Below are 18,854 nucleotides of genomic sequence, written 5' to 3' on the forward strand. Positions count from 1 at the left end.
ATCGGCAACCTCGTCTGTGGGTTGTATCTGGTATTGCAGCTCCTATTAAGTTCAGTGGAACTGAGCTGCAATACCACACACAATACTATGGACGAGGGTGACGCCATGTTTGGATGAAAGCAGCCATGTTTTTCTAAACCTGGACCCCTTTAGAGACCTCCCACCATAAATATGTGGCAGGCAGTTGTGAGTGGTATATATAGTGGGCTTGGGTGCCATGCATGCATCATACCTGGCAAGTTCCAGCTGTTTCTAACAGCTGACACCCACCTACAACTGCAGCAATTAGAGCTAGCGCCAATTGCTGCAGTTAACGGCTTTGATTTCACTTTCAAAATTGATAGTGCATATATGCAGACAGCTTAAGGAGGGGCTCTCTGGCCTCCATCATGCCCTCCCCCCAGTGCAACACAAATGTTGGTCGTCGATAGGTTCACATGGCAGCCCAAAGCCTAGTGAAAGCTTCCAGGACTGCCATTTTTTACAGTCTATTAAGCTTTGCCTGGGATAGTGTTTAATCGTCAATCACTAAAAATATTATATACTGCAAATTAAGTATTGCAGTATATCGCTGAAGCAACCAAGCTTTTGCAAGTTCAAGTCCTCTGTAGAGACAAAACATTTTTTTAAAAAGTTAATATATTTTTTAAAATATTAGTTAAGTTAAAAAAAACTTTTTCCATTTATCAAGTAAAAAAACAACTATAATTGGTATTGCTATGTCCTTAAAAGTCCAAACTATCAAAATATATAATATTCAAAAAAGGGAAGAAGGTGGATCTAGGAAACTACAGGCCTGTGAGCCTGACTTCTAACGGGAGAGATCTTTGAACAAATTATGAAACAGCATGTATGCAAGTACTTGGATGAGAATGGAGTAATTAACCAGAGCCAGCATGGGCTTGTAATAAACAAGGTATGCCAGATTAATCTAATTTCCTTCTATGACAGAATCACTGACTGGGTTGATCAGGGAAATGCGGTGGTTATAGTTTATCTTGACTTTAGTAAAGCATTTGACAAAGTATCTCATACCATACTTATTGAAAAAATGACCAAATATGGGATTGACAAGACAACTTGTAGGTGAATTCAAAACTGGCTGAGTGATCGTACTCAAAGAGTGGTCATAAATGGCTGCACATCCAAGTGGAAGAATGTATCAAGTGGGGTACCACAAGGCTCTATCCTAAGCCCAGTGTTGGTCAACATTTTTATAAATGATCTGGAGGAGGGAATTGATGGGAAACTGATCAAATTTGCTGACGACACAAAGCTAGGAGGGATAGCTAACACTAGGGAAGAGAGAGAGAGTATTCAAAAAGATCTAGAAAAGCTTGCACAGTGGGCAGTGATTAACAGAATGGTATTTAACAAGGAGAAATGCAATGTCCTACATCTGGGCAAGAAAAGCACATACAGAATGGGAGGAATTGGGCTAAGCAGCAGCATACGTGAAAAAGACTTGGTTATACTAATAGATCATAGGATGAACATGAGTCAACAATGTGATGCAGCAGCCAAAAAGGCAAACACAATTCTGGGATGTATTAGGAGAAGCATAGAGTCTAGATCACGTGAGGTTATTATTCCCCTCTACTCTTCCCTAGTTTGACCTCATCTGGAATACTATGTCCACTTCTGGGCACCCCACTTTAAAAAAGACAGAGACAAACTGGAGCAAGTTCAGAGAACAGTTACCAAGATGGTGAGCGGTCTACAAATCATGTCCTATGAAGAACGGTTAAAGGATCTGGGAATGTTCAGCTTCCAAAAAAGAAGGCTGAGAGAAGACTTAATAGCTGTCTACAAATATCTGAAGGGCTGTCACAATGCAGAGGGATCAACCCTATTATCATTTGCACAAGGAAAGACTAGAAGCAATGCGATGAAACTGAAAGGGGGGAGACACAGATTAGATATTAGAAAAAACTTTCTGTCAGTGAGGGGGATCAATGAGTGGAACATGTTGCCATGGCAGGTGGTGAATTCTCCTTCAATGGAAGTGTTCAAACAAAGGCTGGACAAATATCTGTCTGGGATGATTTAGTAAATCCTGCACAAACTATATAAATTTGGCATTGTACCATGTGTACTGACCCACAAAATAAAGTTAACATATCAGCTCTGCTCTACCATGAAGATCATAAACACAGAACCCAAGAAACAATGGCACTATTATTTTTTTTATTGTCACCCCACTTAAAAATGTTTACGTTCTCCAATACATTACATACTACATTAAATAACAGGATTACAAAATACAGTTCATCCCTTCAAAAACAAGCTCCCATGTAGCCGTGTTGACAGAATAGTAAAAAAAAAGTTATAGTTCCTGAAAAGTGGGAATGAAGAAATAAAAAAATGGACATTTGAGAAATTTCCAATACTAGATAGTGGAGGCTTGCCAATATACAGTCCATGAATTTAGTGTTCTTTTTTCATGTGCCATGTTATATGGAGCCTTGCTATTCTTGTTCTGCCAAACACATGTCCCAGGATTTGCTGCGAATCTGCCAGGTTTGATGTAAATGTTTTTTTCTCTGTTGGGATCACATCACTTGGTAATTTAGCGGAAGGTGCATTAGCCGACTGCTGTTTGGTGACCTCTATCCTAAAGGGGGAACTCGATTGTTTTATGATTAAGAAAGGTCGCTAATTGTTTAGATTCGTTGACCAGTGTTCATTCCCTAATGAAAATCAATGGCTGGTAGCTGTGGAGAATGGCAGAGCGGCAGGCAGTTGCCTTCCGAACAATGAACAGCCGGCAGTATTGCTTTCAGCCCAGCCAGTTGTCTATTTTAACGCAGAGGAAAGGCAGGATGTAGGACAGGGTTTTGCCTGGCTGGATTTCATTTGTGCCGCTCTACAAAATATCCAAATGTATCTTTGGCAATGATTAAAATAATGCTGCATGAAGTCCACAACTAATGGCTGTATTTGTAGAGGAAAGCTTTGTATTAAGGGTGGTGGAGAAAGGACATTAACCCTTTGCTGCACTTTACTTATATAAGGGCCTTAAAGAAACACTCAGGGAAAAACCAATATATCGGGGCAGATTGATTAACGTGCACTCATTGATTAAAAAAAAATAAAAAGTAATGCACCAAGAAGGAGTTCTTGGAATTGGATGAAACTTTATATGTGGGATGATATGTAAGTGATTACAATATTAGAGTAAATGTATAAAGGCCCATTTACACGCAATGATTATCAGTCAAAATTCTTTCAAACGGCCCAATTTGAGCGATAATGGTTATATGTAAATGCAGGCATTGAGCGATGATTTTAAGGTGAACTTAATATCCATCGTTCAGCTACTGGAGATACAGAAGTTTGCTTTATCTGTTAGTAGACCGCTGGCTGTTATCTCCATGGGGAGCCGGCCGTTAACATTGTATTCTGCCGCGACAAGAACTATGCAGCTGTGCGCACAGCTGGGCGTGTGAATATTCACATACTGGGCTCGGCAAACAGCCCATGGAGGCCCATTTACATGCAAATAAAGATGATAAAGTGTTAATGGCCATCAGTGGCCTATAACACTTTTTGCAAAACAATCGCTAAAACTTTCAATCGTTTGAAAGATTATTTTTGTGTGTAAATGGTCCTTAAGTTTATTGGAGAACACTGTACAAAGGAGGCTCTAGTAACTTTATAGGCCAGCTCTGGATACATGATAAGATATGGTCAGAAATTGAGGCTTTTAGGCTTTGTATGTTATCCTGTGGCACATTTGCCTGCCCACAGATGTTGTAACTGGGCCTCTAGATCCTGCAGACTCATAGGCTGCCAAAGCTGGCATCCCAGCCGGTCCCATAAATGCTCAATCTGCGATAAGTCTGGATTAATTGCTGAAGACAATATGGTTCTACTCCATAGTAGGTTTATTGTTCAGAACACTATTGCAAAGGAAGGCGATAATGTTGGGTTGTTAATGGCTGGACATGTGATGAGCACTGTGACACCAAATTTCCTTCTGCTAAGTGGCTGGGAATGGTTCGGGCAGAGACAAGGTTCTGTAATGAAAGTGCTACCTGAGTCTGGATGTTGGACAATCACACTGTTGGATGTTTGTCATGCTTGCTGATGAATCAAATTGTGCTCTCTACTGGTGGGCTCTCTGGGCCATCTGGAGCCTGTTCACTGTGTATGTGCATGCCCTCAAATAACCACTGCTTACAGCTTGGTCAGAACGCTCTAAATGGCAGACAATTCATTGAAGAGACCCTCAACCTTCTCTCATTACAATAATACACCACTCTTAAAGTCTGTTAACTGGGCAAAACGTCTTTGAGTGCGTCGTAGAGGCGTCTAGTGGTCAACGATCTCTCAACAATAGGTACATTACACAAAAGTGGCTTCTAAGAGCCTTTTTATACAGCAACAGGGAAAGCACTTATACGGCCTTTGGTGGTAAGAGCCCGTGTCTAATCAGACCACAACTGTAATCATTCATAGAGCTGTCTAAAAAAAACTACAGGCTGCATTTTGCAGCCATTTGACATTTCTATCTGGGTAGATTACTTTTTTCTGACAATGAGTGTAGTTGCACCCAGGTTGAATTAGTATTGTGCCAGATTTTTGTCAATTTTGTATTTGCCACAATTTTTAGAATTTTGCACCAAGTAATTTGCCATGTTAACCAATGTCACACCATGTTACTCTGAGGCCCATTGAAAAAGTCAATTAGCATAGTAAAGAGCTGGTCATATACTAATTATCTGAGTAATATACACTTATTGGCCACTTTTTAGAGACACCAGCCCCTTCAGAATTGGAGGTCAAGTGACAAATTTCCGTGGATCAGTTTCAGTGTTAATCCACATTAGAATAGGAAATCCAGCGATCTGAGCTTCCAATAAGGCCTGATCATCGGTGCTAGACCAGCAGGGGCCAGGATTTCACTGTCAACCTTTTTTTTTCTTCAGTACAACGATGTAAAGAGTATAATTGGAATGGTGTGATCATGGAAAAACATCCAGCATAAGGGGATTCTGTGGAAGAGTTGTGAACAACATGTTGATGAAAGGGGTTAACAGAGGATGTCAAGAATCATTCTGATGAATAAGTGATGCACAGTCAAGCAAATTTCAGCTGGATATAATGTTAGTGCTCCAGCTAACATGTCCAAAGGCACAACTCGTCGTTCTTTAGTACAGATGGACTTTAACAGAAGACAACCAGTTTCAACACCATTGCTGTCTAATGTAGTTCCATCTAATTTGCAGCAACTACAAGAAGCTTCCTGGCTGTAAAGACTAATTATGCATTATGACATTTCTAGGCTAATACACCATCCTACCAAACATAATTGGAGACCTGAAAAAGAATAAAAAGTAGTATTTGTTTCCGCACAGTAATATTTAGCGGGGACTCCCTTGGCCTTAATGACATCAGATCTTCTAACGACTGATACACTTCAGTTGGTATTTCTTTCCATTCATTCTACAAACACCTGCCAAATTCCCTCAAAGAAGATGGTTCATATTTCCTGACCCAAATATGTTCAATACATCCTCAAACCAACGTAAGACAGAGTTGGATCTGTGACAAGATGTGTTGTCTCATTAGAAGTATTGCTGACCATTTTTAGAGTATTGTCACACTGTTAGCAGGACATTATTTCTAGAATGTGAAGGTCCACCTCCGTGTTCATGGTTCTTGCCACTACAGCCTACGGACCAAGACCATGCTATGTAAAACATCCCCAGACTATAACAGATCCTCCACTGTACTTAACTGTTGGCAAAATACACTTGGTCAAAAGGCTTCACAGGGCATCCTGAACACTCAGGTACTGCCCCATCTGATGTGAAGATGGAAGTGGGATTCATCATGCCATAGAACATTCTTCCATTGCTCAACTGTCAAACGACGCTTCTTGCACCATTATAGATAGGTCAATACATCTTCTGTGAGAGAACTTTCAAGCTGTTTGTAGGATGAATGGAAGAAAATACCAGCATAAGTGTATTAGATACTAGAAGAAAGTATGCCATGGAGAGTATCTGATGTCAATAGGGCCAAAGGAGCCCCACTAAGTATTAACTAGTTTTGATTCTTGCTCAGTTGTCCAATTACTTTTGGTAGGATAGTGTATACTTTGTATTTCAGCCTGAATGATCCCCAGACCTTCCATAGCCCATGACCCAATAATGCAGTTACATGTCCAGCTACATTCTAACAGTCCTCAACCATCCCGTAGACTACAATGGTCTAATGAATTTGCCACCTGTTTGGTGAGGTCATTATATGGTTGGCAAAACGAATACACTCATTCATCTCTATTATAAATCCTTCTGCGCTGTTCACTCTAGTGAGCCTCCAATAATAGACCTCTCCAGGCTCTGTACGAATTCAATATCATTCCTGGTTGACAGGACGTCTGCTGCGCCACATTGTAACACAGACGCTTGAAGAGACTCCCGCATATTCTTCTACAAGATTCATTCCCTCCCCACGAATAAGCTTGGTGCCTACAGGCTGTTAGCGAAGACAGATATTCCAAGACAATAATTCCTCAAAGTGTCTGTGTTGATGTGTGACGGTCTTATCCATCATCCTGTCCATTCTCCAGATCTGTCCTTCCTTTACCCATGTTATTTCAATGGTAAGGAATGTACGGTAATAGCGTCTAACTGACAGATCTCCATTTATATTTAAACAAAGGTTCCCGTTCCTCCACCGTCTCCTTCTGATATCATCTTGAAAGGAACAAACATCACGTCACGGTTTGTCTTATATTATTTTTCAGAGCACAAGCAAAATAGTCAGCTCATTTAGTGTCGGTGATTGTATTTTCAGACATCTTAGAAGAAATAGGGGCAGCACAGTGTCTAGTACAGTTGCTTTACAGCACTGGGGTCCTGGGTTCAAATCCAACTGAGGGCAACACCTACATGGAGTTTGTATGTCCTTTCTGTTTTTGCATGGGATTCCTGTAAGTACTCCTCCAACACTACAAAAACACACTAATAGGGGAATCTAAAAATATCAAGTTATGTAGAGTGCTGCAGAATATATGTGCTATATAAATAAAACTAGATAGAAACAGTAAAACAATACTCCATAGTGTAGAGGGGGTAATAGCAAGAATATTGTTACCAGGATAGGTTGCATATGCTTCAACCTCCCAACCAGAGTCCTCCGTGTGATTCACGAGAAAAGCTGGGGAATCCGGAGCTGCTTGAAGAACAACAGTGAATCATTGAAGACCTTTATTACGCGTTTCAGAGTCGAAATGACTGTTCGTTGGCACATGGCCCGAAGAACGAATCATTTCTACTCGGAAACGCGGAGCCTGCTTTTATATACTTCTTCAGCGATCGGCTGGTTTCCACCTGTTGTTCTTCAAGCAGCTCTGGATTCTCCTGCTTTGCTATATAAAAGTGATAAAGCAACCTTTGCAGCCTGGACGAACAAAGATGGCCACAAGTACTTCTCTGGCGAACACTGTGCATAGGTATACATCATTAGTATAAGACACTACACCTGCTTTTAAAAGCTAATGAGGTCCGGATGTGTTCTCTTTTTCATGGAATTGGACAAATTTTGCACAGGCAAATACACCCGTGTGACGCCGGCCTTGGGGCTCATTCACAGGAGCGTACTTGTGCTGCGTAGTATGTATTGAAAAGACCCCATTGATTTAATGGGTTTATTCACTTGAACATATGATTTCACACAATGTACAAGGCATGTCCTATCTTGGTGCTACAAGCCCATTCAAGTCAATGGGCATGTGTGAATACGTTTTAAATACACAGGAAACCAGAGTATTTGTAGCATATTTATGCGCAAAATTGATGCAATTTTGTGTGTACTTTTTTACGCGCGCAAATACACTTTGTATTCACGGGAGTAAAAAGACTTCTGGTAAGACTTCTGGTAAGGGCGGCCTTGCATGGGCGTAAGCGCATATACACTCACTATCGTGAGGCTAGGGTTGCCACCTTTGTCACGAAAAAATAACAGCCATGGTTAAAAAGGGGCGTGTCAGGGGTGTGATTGGGGCGTGGCTTATCACAGCATTTTTTTCCTCCTTTATCTCATGGATCCAGTCCAGCGGCTGTGCACATGTGCGGGATCCCGTCTAGCGCGTTCTCGCGAGTAGATGACGCTTAGGGTGATTCACACGTCATCTACTCGGGAGAAGACGCTGCAGACGCTCACGTCACATACAATCTACACATATATAATTATATACATGAGATACCCAGGTTACCCCAGCATGGTCCATGTCACTATATACAGGAGATATACCTCACCTGTATATAGTGATGCTGATGTAAGGTAGATATGTCCTGTATGTAATTATATGTACATCTGGTATAACGTATACCGCCTAAACATACAAGATTAATGCAGTATATGGTACATACCTCGTACCGCATGTACTGCCCCTCCGCTCTCCTTCTCAGGTCCAAACACTGTCACTGCAGTGCTAGCTGGACATCCATCCTGACCCCCACACATCGCACATACATAACTCCACTACATCCATCCTGATCCCCAGACATCACAAACAGCTCTGCTACATCCACCCTGATCCCCAGACATCACACACACAGCTCCGCTACATCCATCCTGATCCCCAGACATCACACACACACACACATCTCCACCACATCCATTCTGATACCCAGACATCACACACAGCTCTGCTACATCCATCCTGACCCCCACACATCACACACACACACACAACTCCACTACATCCATCCTGATCCCCAGACATCACACACAGCTCCACTACATCCATCCTGTTCCCCAGACATCACACACACAGCTCCAATACATCCATCCTGATCCCCAGACATCACAAACACAGCTCTACTACATCCATTCTGATTCCCAGACATTACACACACAGCTCAGCTACATCCATCCTGATCCCCAGACATCACACGCACAGCTCTACTACATCCAACCTGATCCCCAGACATCACACACACAGCTGTACTACATCCATCCTGATCCCCACAAATCACACATAGCTCTACTACATCAATCCTGATCCCAACACACATCACACACACAGCTCAACTACATCAATCCTGAACCCCACACACATCACACACACAGGTCCACTACATCAATCCTGCCCCCCCCCCCCACACACACACATTACACACACACAGGTCCACTACAGCAATCCTGACCCCCACACACATCACACACACAGCTCCACTATATCAATCCTTTCCCCCACACACATCACACACACAGCTTCACTACATCAATCCTGTCCTCCACACACATCACACACACAGGTCCACTACATCAATCCTGACCCCCACACACATCACACACACAGGTACACTACATCAATCCTGACCTCCACACACATTACACAAACAGCTCCACTACATCAATGCTGACCCCCACACACATCACACATACAGCTCCACTACATCAATCCTGTCCTCTACACGCATCACACACACAGCTCCACTCACCAATCCACCAAGAACCCCACAGCTTCAACACACACACACACAGCTCCACTACATCCATCCTGATCCTGATCCTGATCCTGACACTGACACACACACACAGCTGCAGAGTCCTACCACCGCTGCAGAGTCCTACATTTACTTAGCTCCCGTGGTCATGTGATCCCTGACTCCTCCCACACAGGGTATCAGATGACAGGACCTCATTGGAGGCCCTGAAAGCTGTCAGCTCTGCAGGTCTGTGTTTCCCCCTGCCGGAGGAGAGTTAACTGGCACTAGGGGGCAGTGCAGGCTCTGAAAATACCAGCCTGTAATAGGGGCGGTAAAAAAATGCATCTTTCTGCATTTTGTGCTGCTAAACGTCCATAGGAGTTGGAGGTGTGCAAATACGCAAGAAGAAGCATGTGATACTGCGCAAAACGCAGGATAAGAAGACAGCTGGACCTTATTAGGCTTCAATAGCCATTCAATTCCGCGGAAAGCGTGTGTCACGCGTGTGAACTGGTCCTGCGTGCACAAAAATTACAGTAATATGCGAAGACAAGTGCAAAACCCTGATTATAGGCCTCTACGACCCTCAATTATGTGCAAATACGCTGTGCTGCGGTGAATTCATTTGCGCAAACGCTCATTTGAAGCCGCCCTAACATTTTTTAAGTGAAACCGTTCACCAGTATCCATGAACAATAACCACTTGCTGTTCGCTTGAGTACGTTTGTGTCACACGCCTGTTTGGCCGTTACATCCTGACGCCGCAGGCACAGGCCACCTCGGTGAGAGCTGTGATGGTTCAATGGGGAGTAGATTTATGAAACTGAAACCAAAACTGTCTGTGGCGCCCACCACAGCCAATCACAGCGCAGCATTCAATCCTCACAGGGCTGAGGTAAAGTGAAAGCTGCTCTTTGATTGGTTGCTAGGGGCAACAGTCAGTTTCATAAATCTGCTCCATAATCTCCATCACTGTTCATAGATATTGAGGAATATTTGGGTTTGTTAGTGCGCGACGCCAACACCCAGCGACGGCCTCAGCTCTGTTACATCTGTATTATACTGATTGTAATAGGATAAGAGCCAGAACATCCCTGTAATAGACTTTGGCCGGCGGCCGAAACGACTCGACTTGCTGACCCTGATGTTTAGTTCTTCAGTAGATGTTGACCCTGTCGTTTAGTTCTTCACTTCCGCAGTTTAGTGATGCAGCAGCCAAGAAGACAAACCCAATTCTGGGATGTAGTAAGAGGAGCGCAGAGTCTGGATCTAGAGGAGATTTTTTAAAATCTCCTTGACATGGTGCGAAAATTTTCCGCAAAAAATCCTCAGTAAGATACTGCAGATTTAGGCCAGATTCACATGAGCGCATGCGTATTTACACGCATGAGCGCCACATTTATGTGGAAAAAATGTTGCTTTTTTGCTTGTGCAAAACAATATGCACCAATTAGAATAGCTAATTATTCTAATGAGTTCCAGATGTGTCTTTTTCCTGCACAATTACACAGTGTGTCCCTCATTTAGCTCTGCTAAACTGTCTCCCCCTCCCCTCCCCCTCACCGGCTCTCAGCAAGGGAAGGGGACGGGAGCTAGTGTGCTAAGCTTCTGCCCCCTCTCCGCCCCTTGTCGCAGCCAGCAATGGGAGAGGGCTGAATGAGGCGGGAGCTTAGCAACTAGCCCGCGCCCCCTCCCCCCCCCCCCTCCCTCCCATTGCAAACAGCCAGCAGGGGGCAGAGAGAGGAGGAGAGAAGGGAAGGGAGTTTAGCAGTCATGCTGCTGAACTACCTCCCACCTCCCTTCTCCGGCCGCTGTCATGCGCTCCCATAGGAGGGCATGCAGCAATGTGGTCACTGTAGATCTGGTGCTAATTTGCTATGGGACAATCAGGACTGCACAACTGGATAAAACTAAAACACCGATATCAATGGATTTCAGTAGTTTTCGCTTTTACTACACCCAAACGCACCCTACGTCTGAGGCAGGGGCGTAACTATAGGGGATGCAGAGGATGCGGTTGCACCCGGGCCCAGGAGCCTTAGGGGGCCCATAAGGCCTCTCTTCTCCATATAGGGGGCCCAGTACTATGAATAAAGCCTTATAGTTGGAGGTTCCGTTACAGGTTTTGCATTGGGGCCCAGGAGCTTCAAGTTACGCCTTTGGTCTGAGGCATACAGTGCACCATAGATAGGAGCATGCAGCTATCCCATTCCATCTCATGGGCGGCAGGGTGAGGACCACATGATCAGTAGATGGGACATCTTGCCGCAGTAATAGCGACCACACTCATTGGGACCTTTCACGCAGGACGGAATTAGTCCACGCAGACATTTCTGGTGCAGAGTTTAAACAGCCGGTGGAAAAAAAACCCAAAAAACTTGTTCATGTGTAACTAGAGATGAGCGAGCATACTCATTAAGGAACAATACTTGAGCGAGTATCGTCCTTTTCGAGTACCTGCCTGCTCGTCAGAAAAGATTCAGGTGCTGGCGGGGGTGAGCGGTGGGTTGCGGGAGTGAGCAGGAGGGAGCGGACGGAGAGAGAGATCTCCCCCCTGTTCCCCTCCGCTCTTCCCCGCCGGCACCCGAATCATTTCTGACGAGCAGGCAGGTACTCGAAAAGGACGATACTCGCTCAAGTATTGTTCCTTAATGAGTATGCTCGCTCATCTCTAGTTACACATGAACAAGTTTTTGCATGTTGCATATATTTTCACTTGCACATGAATTGAGCGCAAAAACGTAGAATGTGAGGGAATTAGAGATGAGCGAGCATACTCATTAAGGAACAATACTTGAGCGAGTATCGTCCTTTTCGAGTACCTGCCTGCTCGTCAGAAATGATTCGGGTGCCGGTGGGGAAGAGCGAAGGGGAACAGGGGGGAGATCTCTCTCTCAATCCCGCTCACTCCTGCTCACTCCCGCAACCCACCGCTCACCCCCGCCAGCACCTGAATCTTTTCTGACGAGCAGGCAGGTACTCGAAAAGGACGATACTCGCTCAAGTATTGTTCCTTAATGAGTATGCTCGCTCATCTCTAATTCCCTCACATTCTACGTTTTTGCGCTCAATTCATGTACAAGTGAAAATATATGCAACATGCTCTATTTTTGTGCTCCTTTGCTCACCTAAGGCATCACAGGAGTCTATGGGGATGCACAGCTGCACACCCTGTCCGCACAAAATCACACACTGAGCTGCGAGATTTTGTAGTGTTAGTCTATAACACCAGGGACTAATCAGGCTGCCCAGCCAGTTAAATCATGGCGCGGTGCCCATGTGAACGGGCCTGGCAGCATAGAAAAGTACAGTAGAATGCACAGATTTGCACATGATAGCCCGCAATAGCATTCCCTTCACTGTGCTATTATGCCACGCTATCGTGACCGTATCTACGCATACGCCCGTCTGCAGAAGCCCTTATTGACACAACCAATGCTGCATCCTGCATAGAATTCCGTCCCGTGTGAAAGGTCCCTTTGGGGCTTGTGACCCTGGAGACAACGGGGGTCAGAAGCTTTAGCCCAAATAAAGTGTATTTGGTAATTTACTGGTATACTGACCCCGACAGCAGTGCTCCGTATTTTTACTTGACCGGTCAACCCCTTTAAGAACGTCCAACTATTCCTAGTTTCTGATGTAATACGGAATATCTGACGGCCAGTAGAGCAAGAAAGATAAGTCAGCCAGAGGGGCCTGCTGGAAGCTAACCGGAAACCAGCAGAAATGCGCTTTTTTGGATGTGATTGGAGTAGACATGATGCACATAAGCACAAGCAATCCTCCGTGCGCTAAACAGAGCAGCACAAATATCTGGCCTGGATTCCAGGCGGATAGCTCTTATCTATACTGATGCAGCGTACCAAGCCTGGGAGATGGAGTATGGCTGCCTATACGGCAAGCTTACCTGCCCTTCAAAAGCGCTGATCGACGCTCGTTACTTTCATGGAGCAATCATAGTGACACTCAAGGCTCATTCACATAGGTGCATGCTTAGACGTCCCCTTTTCACGTGTATTGTGCGTATTCAGTGCGGATTTGGTCCTTTTTGTATTTTTTTTTTTCCGTTTTTCAGGTGCGTCAAAAAAAAAAACCTTGTAACTAATTTCTCCTTCCTTCTTGCTTAAATATTTATGTATCATGCCTATTCACTGCATATTTACAAAAAAAACTCATAGACTTGCATAGGCGATTTTGGTCCAAAATACGGACCAAACTAAGACATGTCAAAAACCTAGGTTTTAACACCCCAACACAAGTCAATGGGGTTTATGCTGACTGTATTACGCACATAATACAAACCAAAAATACGCTTGTGTGAATGAGCCCTTAGAAGTGCTGCTAACCAGTGATGTTTTTAATTTCTGAATAAGGGCGGCCTCACACGAGCGCAAACTTGCAGGCCAAATGCGCAGCAAATAGAACCTATTGAATTAAATGTGTTCTTTCGCAGGTGGTTTTTTTTTCTGCATATATTTTGAGCGCAGGAAAAAAACGTGACATGCTCTATTTTTGTGCGCAACTCTCTAAATTGCACATTAATTTTGCAGGGTTAAACAATACCACTTGAGCCTGTTAGGTCAGCTGACCCGCCTACTAAATAGGCTGTCCCGCTTATTCAAACATGGCTCTGCTGGGATGGCGCCGATCTGACTGGTCCTGGCAGCTAATAAAGTACTGTAAAATGCGCTGATATGGGTGCAATAACCCTTGATTATGTTCCCTGCATTGCGCATATGCGTCTCGCGATAGCGACCGTACAGTATATTCGCTTACGCCCGTGTGATGCCCATGAGACAGCACATGCACAGCAGTCTGAAAAGAGTATGGACTTCACTGGGGGACATCGCAAGAAAGGGGGCAGTGGGTGGTTTTAAAAAAAATACATCCCTAGGCTCTCCGTAACCTCCCCGAACAGTAGCATCATTTAGTTTATGGTGCTGCCTGGAGATGACAAGTTCACTTTATGGAGACTCTCTGGTCAGAAGCTCAAAATTGAAATGTAAGACAGTACCTAGAGGAATGATGCCTGCTGTTTATTTTTCTTTAGATCTTGCTTTTTGGTTGGTTTTCAGCCCAGCTCTTTTAGGGCAGAGATCTGTGACTATAGTTTAGCTTCAGTGCTTAATCTGAAGTCGTCTGGACACACCCCCTGTCTCAGGTTGCAAGGAAGACAGGAGGTCTGTCTCTCTGAACCAATGATGAGGAAAGGGGTGTGTCCCAGACTACTTACCATTCAACACTGTAACTAAATTATAGTTATAGATTATCTCTTTGCCCTCAAAGAACTGGGCCGAAAAACAACCAAGGAGCAAGATCTAAGGTAAAAAAAACTAGCAGGTAGTCATCCCCTATAGGTACTGACCTACATATCAATTTGAACTCCTGACTGGAGGGTTGTTTTAAGATGTTGGGAATTTGATTTAATCCTTGATACTGTGGTTTTACAATGTATGGTATGTATGGCATATGTGAGGATGTGGTGAGGGTTACGTAAGGTCAGCATTATGTTTCTTAGGTTAATTATCACACCTTTCTATTGGTGACATACTTGACTTGCCTTACTCTAAACGAATATGTCAAACTATTTAATCCAGATCTTCAGTTTTTGATTTGGTGCGGTCAGCTAACCCTTTTGTCTCTTCTATTGACAGGAAGATGGGTGTGTTAATGTCCAAGAGACAGACCGTGGAGCAGGTGCAAAAGGTCAGCATTGCCGTCTCAGCATTCAAGGATGGACTGAAGGACAGACCACCCAGTAAAAGGAAATCTGAGGGTTGTATCAGGAAAGGGAGTAAAGCAGATGTGTTGGACCAAGTGTTGGAAGAAGACAAAGATGACAATGGCTCTAACCCAGGTTCTCCTTGTCAATCTCAATCCCGGCAAGAGAACCCAACAAACCGGGCAGCCTGGGAAAGGCTAAGAGATGGGAAAGGGGTAGAACCTGATGAGTTTGATAACACCAAACGTTTCACCCCTCCAGCCTTTATCAGACCAACTCGTGCTCTGAATGATGATGAACCTCCGGAAATAAGCCTGGACCAGAGAGAAGAGGTGAGGGAAAATAATGTGATTGTAAAGCCAATAGCAAACGACAACCTTTGAATTTGAAAGACAAAAAAATGATATTACAAACAAAGTTTTGATAATATAATTTTTACAATTTTTGTTAATGTTACATTCATTGTTGGAAGTTATGGTTAAGTCCAAAATCCCATAACTATAAGTTGATCAATATGGACATTATGTTCATATTAATCAATATGTTCTGCTCTCCAGTGTGGGTGTAGGAGGGTGGTGGCATGGAGAACATGTGCTGCAAGCAGGTTCAGACCGCCTTGCTAAAGTACCTCTCCATATAGTTAAGAATACTGTGCATGTATCTTTATTAGACAAACCCTCTTGGTGAAGCACAACAAATAATTGATATATCCAAAGTAATAGCTCGCAAATATTTTGGTGTAATTGACCAGCACAGTATTCTTGTCTGTGAAGCATCAATATTTGCAATGACTGTAATAGGATATCATGTAGGACACATGTCAAACTCAAAGCCAGTGGGCCAAATGCAACCCGCCACATCATTTTATGTGGACCATGAGGTCCAAACGTAAAAGGACTAGTTCTCCAATTTCCACAAAGGATGCAGCCAGCGCTTGGCAGAGGGGGCAGTGCCAGCATAGGGAGCAGGTGCCATCTTGGATTCTGAGCTGCAGTGCTCACCTCCACACTGCTCTGTTCAGCATCTCAGAGGTGGAGGCACAGGTTTGACAGCCCTAACCGGGCACAAAGCCACCCACCAAGGTAAGAAGCTCAGTGCTAAAGAGATGGAAGGGGATGGCTATTATCTAACCTGGTCCTAAAGGCAATCCTGGCCTTATACTGCCTAAGTGATGCACCATAACATCTCTGGTAGGACAATTTGAAATATTTTATCAGCAACCTACAACCTATTTTATCAACTACCATAGAAAGCTTGCTGGGACACTTCCAGGTAATGCGTAACACATCTTGTGTAACTCCTGCCCATTTACACCCTGTGCCTCAGTTTTAGTATGTTATCCAGAGAAATATCATCATAGTGCTGTAGAGCCGCGTTCCGTAGTCTTCACTAGTTCTGAAGTCTTCGTAGTCTTCATCCCAGCACTAGATTGCAATAATTACACATCAGTATTTGGCAATTACAATCGACCCTTTGGAGGCAGCCATAATGCTGATGTGGCCCTCCGTAAAAATGAGTTTGACACCACTGATGTGGGATTATTGGGATTGCAGCTCATTTGGATTTGCCATACAAATTAGATCAGTTTTACCAACCACCAGGACCTCCAGCACATGAACAACGTGGTCCTGTCCCCACTTGTGGTGAAGGGATTGTCACTTATGCATAGTCGCTCTCTCTTGAGATTGGAGATATGGAAACATCCAAGCTTCTCATTTTCTAGATCACTAGGGGTTTCAATACTTGAACTCTCACACAACAGTTATATGCCCAGTAATTGACCCAAAAATGGTCAATTACAATCAGTCAAAGGCTGCATTCACACGAACGTATATCAACTCAGTTTTCACGCCGAGCCGATATACGTCGTCCTCATCTACAGGGGGGGGGGAGGATGGAAGAGCCAGGAGCAGGAACTGAGCTTCCGCCCCCTCTCTGCCTCCTCTCCGCCCCTCTGCACTATTTGCAATTAGGAGAGGCGGGACAGGGGCGGGGCTAATTTGTGAAACTTAGCCCCATTCCGCCTCCTTTCATTGCAAAGGAGAGGAGGCAGAGAGGGGGCGGGAGCTCAGTGTCTGCTCCTGGCTCTTCCATCCCCCCCCCTGCAGATGAGGACGACGTATATCAGCTCGGCGTGAAAACTGAGCCGATATACGTTCGTGTGAATGCAGCCAAAATCTGTACAAATTCTGTAGCATATTTTAAAATTGTCGCTCATTAACATGTAATTATTACAGAGCGATTAACGATAATTCACTGTGAGGCACGTCTAACTAATTTATTATATTTCCTATTGTATGTCTATGACCGGATTCAGACTTGGCTTGCTTCTGGCATCCACAGCAAACAACTGATTTTGCAAGAAAAAGCTGCAGCCAGTCAGACATTTCTTCAGTAGAAAAAATGTAGTATTATATGGCAACCATTCAGATGAATGGCCATTTCTGAAATATAGAGAAGGCTCAAAGTCTATCAGAACTCACAAAGGGGATCACAAGCAGGAGACATCACACCATAATGTTCATATAACCTAATAGTATACAAACTTTCATCTGTTGGCAAATAGCAAACAAGAACAATTAAAATAGTTCAACATAATTAATATAACAGTGTTTTATCCGAATTCACCAAAAAAAAAGGCAATTTTAATAGTTATTGCTATCTTAAAATCATTCAAGCCACCCCTCCCTTGAATGTAATCCTTCATAATAGCACACATTTACAAATCCATTTTTTCTCAAACACACCTGATGCAACTAATCAAGGTCTTCATTAGTAGCATCAGGTGTGCCTGAGATAAAACACATCAAATACCTGTACTGGCTAGGTCTTTGTTGACTGTGACTTTTGATTGTGTGTTAGAAATTACAAATTTATGGATTCTGTTCTGTGGAGAATGGAACTTTTCAAGCCTATGGAACAGCGGTAGGTCTGTAAGAGGAAAAATGAAGCATATGATCTAAAAAACATCTTGCCTACACTGAAGCATGGCGGTGGCTCTTTATGCTCTAGGGCTGCTTAGCTTTCTCTGGCATTGAAAACTTGCAGTGTATGGAGGGCAAGATGGGTTCACTCAAGTATCAGGAAATCTTACGAGAAAAGTCATGCTATCTGTGATGAAGCAAAAGCTTGGGCATCATTGGACCTTCCCACAGGGCAATGATCCCAAGCATACCTCAAAGTCCACCAAGGCTTGGTTTCAGAAGTCCTGGAACATCCTGTAGTGACCATTATGATGGCCTGACTTAAATCCCATAGAAAATCTCTGGTGGGATGTGAAAAAGACGATTGCAGCATGCAAACCCAAGAATATCAATGAACTGGAGGACCCTGCCCATGAGGAATGGGCTAATATTCCTCAGGAACGCTGTGAGTAGCTGGTGTTGGCCATGTATAACATTTGCAGCAGGTCATAAGAGGAAAAGTGTGCTCTACTAAGTACTAAAGGCATTTGTTATTAAGGAGTTAAATAATTCTGAGACGGCAGTAGTCATTAAATGTGGCAATTTGGGTTGAATTTGGAGAAACCGCTTGTTATATTAGTTGTGATGAGCTATTTAAATTGTTCTAGTTTGATTGTTTTTTGTAAACAGCTGAAAGCTTGTAAATTTGGCAGATAAACCTAATTTGTAATGGGGGTTGAATAATTTTCATTGCAAATGTAGCAAAGCAAGTAGACTAAG

At 43.7% G+C, this 18,854-nt stretch overlaps 1 protein-coding gene across 1 annotated transcript in view; it reads left to right on the forward strand.

Annotated features, from left to right (window-relative positions):
- Positions 1-18,854, forward strand: part of PHF24 (PHD finger protein 24) — a 184,715-nt gene that overhangs the window by 98,927 nt on the left and 66,934 nt on the right. Inside the window, exon 2 of the mRNA XM_066602714.1 lies at positions 15,104-15,503. Within this exon, the coding sequence (XP_066458811.1) occupies positions 15,108-15,503 (396 nt within the window). The 5' untranslated portion in view covers positions 15,104-15,107. The remainder of the gene's footprint in view (positions 1-15,103; positions 15,504-18,854) is intronic.

This window comes from Eleutherodactylus coqui, chromosome 5 (assembly GCF_035609145.1).
Source record: "Eleutherodactylus coqui strain aEleCoq1 chromosome 5, aEleCoq1.hap1, whole genome shotgun sequence".
In the NCBI taxonomy this organism is placed as follows: Eukaryota; Metazoa; Chordata; class Amphibia; order Anura; family Eleutherodactylidae; genus Eleutherodactylus; species Eleutherodactylus coqui.